General features: G+C 47.2%; 1 protein-coding gene across 1 annotated transcript in view; it reads right to left on the reverse strand.

The window, feature by feature from the left end:
• Bmerb1 (bMERB domain containing 1) overlaps window positions 1-12,635 on the reverse strand; it is a 46,535-nt gene extending 33,900 nt beyond the window's left edge. Inside the window, exon 1 of the mRNA XM_048333296.1 lies at window positions 12,539-12,635. Within this exon, the coding sequence (XP_048189253.1) occupies window positions 12,539-12,626 (88 nt within the window). The 5' untranslated portion in view covers window positions 12,627-12,635. The remainder of the gene's footprint in view (window positions 1-12,538) is intronic.
• Between the last annotated feature and the right edge of the window lie 490 nt (window positions 12,636-13,125).

Here is a 13,125-nt window from a genome sequence, read left to right on the forward strand (position 1 = left end):
GAAGCTACACATTCAGTTCATCTTTGTTTTACTTTTTCTAGCAAAAGAGAGTAAATTGACCACAGAGGCTGGCCCACCAAATCACGAATGGTTTGTACATCTCCCTAGTCTGTGACAACAACAATGGCTGCAAAGGTTAAGAGCAGCATCCGTGTCTTTTTATAATCTCCGTCCGATTCAGTATTTAGCTTACAGAGAGCTGGCAGGCATTGGGCCATCCAATGTCAGGAGGAGAAAGTCATTCTTTAGGAAGACAACTCAGTCTGATCAAATGGGTTCAACCTGATTTCTACTACCTGTCTAGTCCTTAGGACAAGCACCTTGCACCTGTGCTGGGATTTATAATGCGGTTGTAATGGGTGAGGTGGAGAAGTGGATGGATTATACTAGAAGTGACTTGAAAAACTTCTTAATACATAGATTGAAATACAGCACTATACCATTCCAGCATGAATCAATCTTTATTTAGGTATTCTTTCTGAGGCAGTACTGGAGATTGAACTCAGAGCCTCACACTTGTGAGAGATGCACTCTACCAACTTGAGCCCCTTCGTCATTCCCCCTCTTTCCCTCCCGCTCTGGTTATTTTGAGATGGAGTCTGCCCAGGCCTGTGTCTGTGATGTTATCTGCTGAGCTCACAGGCATGCCATCACACCCAGTTTCTTCTTTTGAGATGAGTCTCGTGGAATTTTCTGCCCCTTTTACCTTTGCCACCATAATCCTTCCAATCTCAGCCACATGGCTGGGATTACAGACAGACGCCACCACTATCTGCTATTGGTTGAGAAAGGGTCTTGCCTGTATTCTCTGCTGGCCTCAAACTGTGATCTTCCTAATCTCAGCCTCCCAAGTAACCAGGATTACAGGTATAAGCCACTATACCTGGCTAAAGTATGAACCATTTTTATTCCATCCCTTCTGGCAAAGCAATAGCACTGAATACAGAGACAGACAGACAGACAGACAGACAATTGGAATACCTAATTTCTCAGTACAGCTCTGTTTCAAGGAATTCAGAAGCGAAGCATTAAAAAAAGAGCAATCCATGTGTTCTTTCTCCTCTCCAACCTCATCAAAAAGAAATGCTCCTTGCTGTTTGCCACAATGGACTGGCTGGCTGGCCCCTCAACTTTCCTTGCACATCTTTAGATAGGGGTGAGAGGAGCCAGCCAGGCTCCTGACACATCCAGATCACAACCCCTCTAGACTGACCCAGATCCCAGAGCCAGGAGGGTATTTCCAGTCATCCCCTCTGCAGTGTTTCCTGTGTGCTAAAGTGGAACTGACAGTTCCTCCTTTGGTGTGTAGTGAGTGGGAAACTGCTGGGGGAGGAACGCCTCAAGGAAAAGCAAATCCCTGTTGTTTGGGGGAGGACCCTTTATGCATCAGGAAGCTTCTGATTGTGTTTCTCTCCGCTCTATCCTGAACATGTCCAATACTGTTGTGTGTGTGTGTGTGTGTGTGTGTGTGTGTGTGTACAGAAAACTGAGACATCAGTAGGAACTAGGAACTAAGAGGAAAAGAAGGGAAGGGCTATTTCTTGGGCTAGAAGCTCTGAATCTGGAACTGGAGTGTTTATGGCTTGAGGTATAGCTTGGTGGTACTGTGGATTCCATCTTTTGTTACCCACCCACAGATGCGTGCATAAACCCGTGTTCCATCTCTAAGTGGAACCAAAGACATCACACTAATGACACCAGCCAGACACTCAAAGCCATAGACAGTATGATAAAATACTCAGATAAAATATCCTAAGTTAAAGGCAGAGAGGCTGAAAGGCAGGGAAGCTAAAGATTTGGGGTTTGTAACATGCTACCCCCAAATACAGCACCTCAGTATTTGAGAAAACAGCAGACAAGGAAGGTCACTCTGACCTTTGCACATGACAGGTATCCTGTCCTGTCCTCAAAGGAAAGAAATGTCACACAGGGCATCAAGAATGTGAGCAGCTGGGAATGTGGTTTAGCGGTAGAGTGCTTGCTAGCATGCACAAAGCCCTGGGTTCCATTCCTCAGCACCACATAAGCAGAAAAAGCCAGAAGTGGAGCTGTGGCTCAAGTGGTAGAGTGCTAGCCTTGAGCAAAGAGAAGCCAGGGACAGTGCACAGGCTCTGAGTCCAAGGCCCAGGACTGGCAAAAAAAAAAAAAAAAAAAAAAAAATGTGAGCAAGCCAGGCGCCAGCAGCTCACGCCTGTAATCCTAACTACTCAGGATCCTAGTGACTGAGAATTGCAGTTCAAAGCCAGACCAGGCAGGAAAGTCCATGAGACTCCTATTGCCAAGAAAGTAATCAGAAAAAGCCAGAAGTGGCACTGTGATTCAAGTTGTAGAGTTGCCTTGAGAACAAAAAGGTCAGGGACAACAACCAGTCCCTGAGTTCAAGCCCCACAACTGGCACAAAACTAACCCAACAAAAAAAGTTGTTTATCCACCACCACATCCACAAACAGTGGCTACTGGATTGTTTTCCTGAAACAACTGCACTATGGCCTGTGCAGTCTTGCTACCGGTGCATGAGAGGATTCTGTTCTCTGTGTGTGTGATCAGGATGCTTCCACAAGGATCCAGTGTATTACACATGGCAGTGATGTTAGGAGCCACAAGGCTCACCTGTGCCACATACCTAAGCACAGAAGGAACTAAGCAGAAATGGATCCCCGGAGACCACTGCCCAAGGTCACAAGGTCAGGGAGGCCATTCCTTGTCATGGAAATGAGAGTGTTCACCAAGAAGCAGCCCATATAAGCCATGAGCAGGGCCTGCAGACCTACCGAGACTCCAGCCAACTGGATTTCTTTCTTTCTTTCTTTTTTTTTTTTTGGTCAGTTATGGGGCTTGAACTCAGGGCCTTGGTGCTATCCCTGAGCTCTTTTGCTCAAGGCTAGCGCTCTACCACTTTGGGCCACATCTCCACCTCTGGTTTTTGGAGATAAGAGTCTCACAGGGACTTTCCTGCCCAGGCTGGCTTCAAATCGAGATCCTCAGATCTCAACCCCCTGAGGAGCTAGGATGACAGGCGTGAGCCACCAGCACCCAGCTGATCGATGGGTTGTTGTGTTTGTTTGTTTGTTTGTTTTGAACATTTACAAAATACCATGAGATCATTTGCACCCCTCAGCTTCATGGATCAACAGCCACCGGATCCAGCATTGAGCAGCTGGTTGATTGAAGGTGAAGCTTCTAAGGGCTGGGCGGTGCTCCTGACACTGGGCCTGGGGCATGCAGAGGAGAGGGCATTCAGAATCTCTCTGGCCATGGCCTCCCAGGATGACAGAAGCTGATAATTGTTCTCCGTTTAGCCCATAAAGCTGCGTTTGACCCTATTAAGACTCCTCTTCTCAAAGGCCAGCAAAAGCGCTCCTGTGGCAAAATAACAGAATTAATCTCTCGCCAGCATTTAACTGTGAGGGCAAGGCAGCCTTGATTCTGTTTTGGGAAGACCGGGAGGGAAATGATCTTTCAGTGTCTGCATTTACATGATTGGAAACAGGGACTATTTCCACTAGACCTAAAATCAGCCCAGCTCAAGGATCGTTTGTCCCCTATTCCAAATGAGACTGTGCCTACAATGCTATCATAGACAAGGCTGTCAGTTAATGTGTAATGGGCAGGTGCATGGATGATGGGTGGATGGATGGAGAGATGGGTGAGTGGATGATGGATGGGTGGACGTGTGGGTAGATGGATAGATGGATGGGTGGGTGGGTAGATAGATGGATGAGTGGGTGAATAGATGGGTGGGTGGGTAGATAGATGGATGAGCGGGTGGATGGATAGATGGGAAGATGAATGGACAAACAGACTAATAGGTGAGTGAATGAATGACCTGTTTGGAAAAATAATCCATGTCATGCACTGTAGTCTTCTTCCATCTTGGATTTTCCTGGAGCCCATCTAGTTGAGCTCTTTCATGCAGTGCCACCAGCAGCTTGTTCCTCTCAGCCTGGCAAGCATTGCTCAGTGCGTGTTGTCATCTAGCCTGAGCTGACCTTAATCTTGCCAGCACCAATACCATTTGGTGACATGTAGATGGTAGATGCCACTCTGCCAGCGTTCCCTTATTACACCATGGAACTACGGGACTGACTGTGCCCATTTCAAGAATGAGAACACTGAGGTTTAAGGAAGTTGGACCAATTACCCAGCTCTGCAACACTAGGTAGAAGCAGTGTGGGGACGGAAACACAGTAGGCACTCCCACAGTAGCCATTCACATAGTAGGCCCCTTCAGCAAATGAACAGTCAAGGAAGGAATGAGTTGCATCTTCGGGGGCGCTTGTGAGTGTTGGTCTGGGAGCCTCTACTTGTGCTGACTGCCACCCCCAGCTCCTCTCTGTAACAGGAGAGTCACGTGTGAACCACACAGGCCCAGACTCCCACAACCCAGAAGCCAGCAGACCCAGATTTCATTACGCTGAGGGGGAAAGAAGCAGGAAATAAAAGCAAACAAAAAGCTGGCTCACAGAGGACTCTGGCCTTTGAAATCCTTCCTGCTTTGGGCTGGCAGCTCACCCCACATGCCCTCCCCTCCTCCCTTCACCTCTGGAAATTCTACTCTAGCCTCCTGCTTAAGGCAAATAAATACTCCTCCTGGCTTCCTGCCTGGAGTCTCCCGGTGAAGAGCCAACCTTGGCTGAGCATTGCAGCTCACGCCTCTAATCCTAGCTTCTTGGGAGGCTGAGATTTAAGGATCATGGTACCAGGTCAGCCTGGGCAGAAAATCCATGAGACTCCACCCCCCTCTACCGATAGCTGCTGGATAAGGTGGAGTGTGCCTGTCATCCAAATACGAAGGGAAGCCTAAAATAGGAGGATCGCGGTCGGGGCTGCCATCTTAAAAACAACCAGCATTGCACCAGGGACAGCAGACCCTGACAAGGAGGACTTGGAGACTGAGGGAGCACCCCAGCAGATTTCTTAACTCCCCCAACCCCAGCTGCCCAAAGAGGGCATGAGAATCCTGTGTGAGATGTAGGAATGCCGGGAAAGCTGAACTGACTGAGCTCATAAACTCCTGCACTGCTCTTAGTATTAATAAGCGTTGAATAACTCATCAGAGGCCAAGACTAGGCACCACTGATTTTTGTCCTACAATGCACACATTTAGAAGCAAACGCTTATTTAAAATGAAGCACAAAAACTGTTTGGTGTAAGTGAACTGAACACCTCATGGGGGGAAAGGGAAAGGGGGAGGAGGAAGGGGAGGTATGAGGGACGAGGTAACAAACAGTACAAGTAATGTATCCAATGCCTAACGTATGAAACTGTAAGCTCTCTGTACATCAGTTTGATAATAAAAATTTGAAAATAAAATAAAATAAAATGAAGCACAAAGTTATATTAAAAAGACATCAGTGGATTTGTTCAAAATTACCTCCGAGGTATTCGTGACCACATTCACATTCTTCCTCTCCTTGCTCCTCCAGCTCCCTGATGAGCTGGTAGAGCTGGTGGTCTAGCTAGTGGAGCAGGCACAACTACATCTTCTAATTCTCTCTCTGCCTCTGTGTCTCTGCGTCTGGTACTAGGTAGGTACTCTACCACTTAAGCCCCACTCCTCACCCCTCACTCCTTTGCTTTGCAGATAGGAGCTTGTGCTTTTGCCCAGGGCTAGTCTCAAACTGTGATCTTCCTATCTTCCCCACTTCCCAAGTAACTGGAGTTATAGACATGCCCCAAAAATGCCTGACCAAGATTGTCATTGTGTGTGTGTATGTGTGTGTGTGTGTATGTGTATGTGTATTTTTACCATGTTGGTATTTGAACTCCTGGCCTGTGCTTGCTAGGTTGGTGCCCAACCACTTGAGCCACACCTCCAGTCCTGGTTTTCACTGATTATGTTTGAGATAGAGCCTCACTTTCCATCCGTGAGATTGCCTGAGCCATGATCTGCTGACTAGGCTTTCTGTCGTCGCTGGACGGATAGGCAAGCACAGCTGCACCCCGCTTCCATCTGTGGGGATGAGGTGTCTCTAACTTTTTTTTTTTTTTGTCTAGGCTATCTTGGAACCTCGATCCTCCTAATCGCAGCTTCTTTCCATGTACCTTGGTATGCAAAGTGTACGCCACTGCACCCAGCCATGGGTTGGGGGAGGGTGGTCTTAGCTTTTCTGCCTGGGCTTTTCCTAGAACTATGGTCCTTCCAATCTGTCTCCCAAAGTAGCTGGCATTACAGGCATGAACTATCCAACATCACATCTTCTGATTCTTAACCCCCCGCTCACCTCCTGTTTCTAGCCTTGTCCCACTGAAGGGAGTTTCTACTTCTTACCCACAATGGGATTGATTCGGTGGGGAAGCAAGGGCTACATCCTATAATGCTTAAACTGACAATGATTAGGCCTTTCTATGGCCCTAAATCTCTCTCTACCTGGTAGCTGATGTGATCTTTTGGAAACAATAGCCATTGCACGTAAGTCCCTTGCAGAAAATCCTACAGTTCTGTATCCTGCCACAGTGATAAACCCTGGGCTTTAAAACAAACGAACAAACTACAATTCCTACCTATACTGACTCCTATCTGAGTAATCTCCACTTGTGTTCTAATTTACTGGGTTCCAGACACTGATCATTTGACTCTCCCATGTATTATATATCAAAGGTGTTTGCATTCAAACAGATGTCAAAGTCATCTCTTAAGAGAGTAGATGGAGGGGCTGGGGATATGGCCTAGTGGCAAGAGCGCTTGCCTCGTATACATGAGGCCCTGGGTTCAATTCCCCAGCACCACATATACAGAAAAAACGGCCAGAAGTGGCGCTGTGGCTCAAGTGGCAGAGTGCTAGCCTTGAGCACAAAGAAGCCAGGGACAGTGCTCAGGGCCCTGAGTCCAAGCCCCAGGACTGGCCAAAAAAAAAGAAAAAAAAAGAGAGTAGATGGATTTCCTAAGTGCCTGGTAGGAAATTTCTCCTAAATAGGAGCTCCTTGTGGGTGGGACCATTGCTGTGGGCAGGGCCTCTGTCATGCCCAGTACCATGTATTTCAACAGCCCTTAAAATGGCACTTGGTACTTAGCAGCCCCCTCCCCCACACACACATAGTTACCCAATGAACAAATGGACCTGGGAGGGAGCAGATGATGTCATCTTCTGCCTTTTGTTTTTCTTTATGTTTGTGGCGGTGTCTGAACTAGCTATGATGCAAGTACTCTTCCACCTACCTCCATCAGCAGACCTGTCTTTCACTTTTTATCTTTATATTTCAGAGGAACTTGAATTTTTTTTTAAATAACACATTGCTTTTGTAACAAAACTCACAACTGGAGATGTGGTTCAGCAGTATAATGCTTGCCTAGCAAGTGTGAAGCCCTGAGTTCTAACACTCTATACTACTACTACTACTAATAATAATAATAGTAATATACACACCTATAATCCTAGTTACTCAGGAGGCTGAGATCTGATGACTATGTTTCAAAACAAGCCTGGGTAAGAAAATCCATGAGACTTTTTTTTTTTTTTTTTTTTTTTTTTTTTTGCCAGTCCTGGGGCTTGGACTCAGGACCTGAGCACTGTCCCTGGCTTCTTTTTGCTCAAGGCTAGTACTCTGCCACTTAAGCCACAGCACCACTTCTGGCCGTTTTCTATGTATGTGGTGCTGGGGAATTGAACCCAGGGCTTCATGTATATGAGGCAAGCAATCTTGCCACTAGGCCATATCCCCAGCCCCATCCAAGAGACTTTTATTTCCAACTAACTACCAAAACAGCTAGAAGTGAAGCTGTAGTTCAAGTGATAGAGTACTAACCATGAGCAAAAGAAGCTCAGGGACAGTTCCCAGAGCTCAAATCCTCAGTCCAAGCCCCAGGACTGGCACACACACACACGCACATGCACACGCATGCGTGTGCACCTGAAATCCTAGCTATTCAGGAGGCTGAGATAGCAGTTTGAAGGTTGAAGCAAGCCCAAGTAGAAAATTCGGTGAGGGCTGGGGATATGGTCTAGTGGCAAGAGTGCTTGCCTCCTATACATGAAGCCCTGGGTTCAATTCCCCAGCACCACATATACAGGAAACGGCCAAAAGGGGCACTGTGGCTCAAGTGGCAGAGTGCTAGCCTTGAGCAAAACAAGAAGCCAGGGACAGTGCTCAGGCCCTGAGTCCAAGCCCCAGGACTGGCCAAAAAAAAAAAAAAGAAAAGAAAAGAAAATTCAGTGAGACTTTAATCTCCAGTTAACCAGCAAAAATAAGTGGAAGTGGCCCTGTGGCTCAAAGTGGTAGAGAAACTACCGAAAGAGCTTGACCAAAAGAGCTCTCAGGGATAGCACCCAGGCCTTGAGTTCAAGTCCCATTATTTACAAAAAAAAAAAAGGTAGAAGTGGAGCTGTGGATCAAGTGGTAGAGTACCAGCCTCAAGTGAAAAAGCTAAAGGACAGCACCCAAGCACTCAGTTCCCTAGAATCAGCATACACATACGTGCACACACACATACACACACATACACACATACACACACACGAAATAATACTATTAAACCTAGGTAAAATAATGAAAGCAACATTGAATCACACAGATGAAAAAATATATATACAAACCTTCCACCAAGAAGGTTTTTGTTACATAGATTGTCAAGCAATCTCTATTATTTCTGCCTCTGCATTTTTGTTTATGGAGCAGGAAACACCAGCCCATTTAATGATCTGCTTGCTAGTCAGTACACATCCTTAGACTTTTAAATAACAGTCATCTCCCTCGGGCCTGAGGGAAGCTTGCTGCCTGTGTCTCCTCTTCCCAGCCTATTTACTTCTATCTTGACGCTTTTGCCTCTTGGCGTTCTGACCCAGCTAGCACAGACACCTGTTCCCAACCATCTTTCTTTAAGGAACATTCACATTTGCCACAGCACCCTACAATTGTGCTTTTCAGAAGCTCAACGATTTTCCCAAAAGCCACCTTGTCTTTGTGTCTCCTCCAATTCATTACAGCTGGTTGCAAGCAATATTTTTCTATATCTCACCACAGTGAGATGTCACTATGCATTTTTGCCAACTGAGTTTTCAAAACAAAGCAAACCAACCAACAAAAACCCACCATGAAAACAACAACCTCACTGCTGTCCCAAAACGCTGCCCAACGTGGATAAGCACAATCGCCTAGAATCTGTGTCAAATACAAAAAAAGATCCTAGGGATAGACCTGAGACCCTGGTTCGATTCTCCAGTACTACAAAAGAAAACCAAGCAGCCAGTGGTAATGAAAAACCTTCCCCATGAGACAGGGAAGGGTGTACAGTCATTACACAGAATTTACAGGTAAATGGCAGTGATGGAAAGCTGTGGCTGTCAACCTTGGAAGAATCTACAAATACCGCCTCGTGCCTCTCACTCAAGTCTCCTTAGGACAAGCACCGGGCAGAGAGGAGTGTGTGCAAGGGTCAGGTCCCCACATCGACACCCTAAAGATTGGAGCTGTAAAGTCCACTCACTTCACTTCAGAGTTCAAACTGTGCTATAGTGCATCGCATCAGCTCTTTTCTAAAAGCTGTGGTTGACAGGCGGGACAGTACCTGATACGTTAACTAGAAACCACTCATATTACAGTCTCTCTGTGAGTGTGTGTGTGTGTGTGTGTGTGTGTGTGTGTGTGTGTGTGTGTGTGTGTACACCAGTACTAGGGCTTGAACTCAGGGTCTGGGTGTTGTTCCTTACCTTTTTTTGTTTTTTGCTCCAAACTGGTGCTCTACCACTGAGCCACTCCTTCACTTTCAGCTTTTTGCTGGTTAACTGGAGATAGTTTCACAAACTTTTTTTTTTTTTTGGCCTGTGCTTTCTTTGAACTGAGATCGTGAGATCTCAGCCTTTTGAGTAGCTAGGGTTACAGGCATGAGCCCCCCAGTGCCTGCTCTATTCTTTTTAATTTATACATATTCGATGTCCTGCATAAAATAGTTAACAATGTGTCTTCTATTTCATGTATAATTTCTATTCTCCAGCATTTCCTGCACCAGTACATTGGTTCAGTAACCGTTATGCCCTTGAGTCAATAGTATTAATTTTCACACTTCGTTAATAAATAAATGGAGGCTCAGATTTATGGAATGGATCCTCTGTGAGTTGTGTATTCCTATAAAGCTATTTTAGTAAAAAAAAAATGCTTGCAGAAGTGAGAAGAGCCTAAAGACCAAAACTTGCCAGATTAAAGGTTCAGAAGTGGTACTTGGGATGTGTGATTTAAGGAAATCTACAAATTGAAGAAAAGGGGGGGATAGATTGGGGAGTGGTGTAAAGAAAATTAAATGCTGTGATCTTATGTTGGCTCAGGAAATAAGCCTCAGAATCTTTGAGGGTTTGGAAGAGAAAGAGTGAAAAGCTTTTCTCCAAGGCTGGTGCTTGTGGTTCACACCTATAATCCAAGCTACTCAGGAGGCTGAGATCTGAGGATTGTGGTTTGAAACCAGCCTGGGCAGGAGAGTCCCTGAGACTCTTATTTCCTATTAACTAGCTCAGGTGGTAGAATGCCAACCTTATGTGAAAAAGCTAAAGGATAGTGCCTAGACCCTGAGTTCAAGCCCCAGGACACACACACACACACACAGAGAGAGAGAGAGAGAGAGAGAGTCTTTCTCCCAGACTTTTAACAGTTTGTAGTCTAGGAATTAGAAGTACAAAATCCTCAGGGGCCACTGGCTGCAGTTTTCCTCTAGCTCTGATTTTTTCTTAATAGAATGGTGAGAAACCGGAAAGGTATGGGTATGTTTATTTAGCTGGTCTCGAACTCGTGATCCTCCTGCCTCATCCTCCTTGTTGATTACCGGCGTGCACCACCACGGCCGGCCAGGTGTATTTATTTAGCAACTGTCCAACACAGCAGTTACAATCCCATTCCTCTGTGTGATTCTTTGCCAAGGATCAAGGAAAGTTCTTCTACAGCAAATAATGTAGATTCTGTAATCTATGTAATAATTTACACATGTACACACATATATAACGTCAATATATATCAGGCACTTATCATGAGCTCTCCAGACAGTCTTTCTTTTTTTTTTTTTACTGTTCCCAATAAAGCCAGAAGGTAGACACTACTTATTGTTGCCATTTACAGAAAACAGAGACAGAGGGGCACAGAGAAATGTGCCAAAAAATCACATAGTTCACTCAGGGCAGAGCAAGGTCTTAAAGCAGGGCTTCCTGGCATTCCTGCCCAGCTTTCCCTCTACAAAGCCCAGCATTGCTCCAGATGATTGCATATGTATAAAACCAATGGTCAGCTTCTGGGACTCTCTCACCGACCCATCCCCAAATCCTGACTCTGCTACTTAACAGTCAATTCTCCTAATAGGTCCTAGTTTCTTCAGCCAGGCCCAGAGGAGTTAGAAAACCACAGGAGCTGCCTTGGGGAGTTGGATGAGATGCTACATTAAGGGTTCTTTGGGGAGTGTTAACTCAGCCATAAAAGACGGCCATCCTTGGTTTTATTTTGAGCTTGTGAGCCACAGGGGCTATGCCAAAGCACCAAAGCCAAAGGGATTGGAAAGGATACAAATGATGAGGAAGGGACTCATCTGTGAAAACAAGAAAGAAAAGAAAGGAAAAAACTGATGGCATTATGGTACCCCTTACAGCAGGGGAAAGAGAAACGAACACATTTGAGTGTGGTTTTCAACTTGAATATGGTTCAACCAGCCCAAGATTTTCTGAATTGATGGCACCAGATATGGAGAAAGCAAGTGGACACACACACACACACACACACACACACACGTGTGTGCATGTACACACATTTTCTTCCAGGTAAAGACAGCAAAAGGAATACATTTCCAATACTTTTACCAACATAACTCTTCGTGGTGGTGAACAGCACAGAGCCCCGTCACCCAGGGTCTTACCAGAGTCTCAGGGAAGGCAAGAGGGTCTTTCTCACCCTGATAGTGGGGGACACACCTGAGCTGGAGGGGGGGGGGTATTGGAGGTTGGCAGGGGCAGCTGGTGACCCTGGGCTTTTAAGGCTGCTGCCTCTACCCTTAGATGAGTTTCAGCTATTGTGTCCTGTTCATTATAAACAAAAACCCTTTATTTGGGGATGCTCTGCACCCCCCCCCCCAAACACCATTAAGAGAAGAATAAACACAAGAGATTTGCTTTAGGGGCAGAAATTAACTCCAGGAAGAAGGAAAAAAAGGGGGGGGGTCTTCAGGACTGACTTCTCCCAGCCCTCTCCCCTCCCCCTCCAGCGCCGGAGGAGGTTGGGGTGCACGCTGGGGGTTCTCGGGTGTGCCCTGAACCTCTTGCCAGTGGACACTCCCCCCTTCTCCAGACTCCCCCTCCCAAAGCATCCCTAACAAGCAGAAGAGGAGAGCCCTCCTCCGCGCAGGGGCTCCCAAGTCCAAGCCCGGTCCAGGCTGAGCTGCCTGGCGGCTTGCGGGCAAAGCCCAGCCCAGGCTCCCGCTTTGTTCGCAGGGAGCGCGGGCTGCGCGTCCCTGCGCGCCCCAACACCGCCAGCCAGGCTGTGGGGGCGCGTCCTGAGCATGCCCCCTGAGCTCCGCGGGATCGGGGACCCCCAGCCCCCCTCACGGGATCCCCCACCCCACCCCACCACTCACTTCTCCAAGCCGTCTCCTCCACCGCCCCATAGCGCCGCAAAGGCTTCTCGGCTTCCAGATGGGTGGATAAAGATTGCTTTAACTCCATTGCTGAGCCCGGCCTGTAGGTCCAGGGGTCCCCCCACCCCCCTTTACTCCATCCCTGCCGCGGGCTGCAGGGAAAGAAGCGGCTCCAGCCAGCAGCGTTTTAAGGGGCTGGGCGCTCGTGACGGCGCTGCTCCATCTCTTCCTCCGACTGGTACCCAAGGTGGGGGGGCAGGGATGCAGGGCACATGCGCAGTAGCGGAGCAAGGGAGCCTTTGGGGGCTGGGTAAGGAGAAAGAGAGGGCAGATGCTCAACTCTTAAGAGCAACAACAAACACAACTACAGTAAAACCAAGCAAAGAAGTAAGATTAGGGCTTCTGCCCATACTGAAGCTGGAAGCGGAGCTTGGCACTGGACTGGTTGGGGTGGGGGGGAGGTAAGAGGGGGCGTTGTGAGCTGTCAGCCGGCTGGTAGGGTTTTGGTGGGGCCCCTCTTGCCCTCTCCCTTCCTCTCTCTCTCCCTCTCCCCCCCCCCCCCCAGCTGTAGATACATCTTTCTAAAA

The sequence above is a fragment of the Perognathus longimembris genome, chromosome 23 (assembly GCF_023159225.1).
Source record: "Perognathus longimembris pacificus isolate PPM17 chromosome 23, ASM2315922v1, whole genome shotgun sequence".
Classification (NCBI taxonomy): domain Eukaryota; kingdom Metazoa; phylum Chordata; class Mammalia; order Rodentia; family Heteromyidae; genus Perognathus; species Perognathus longimembris.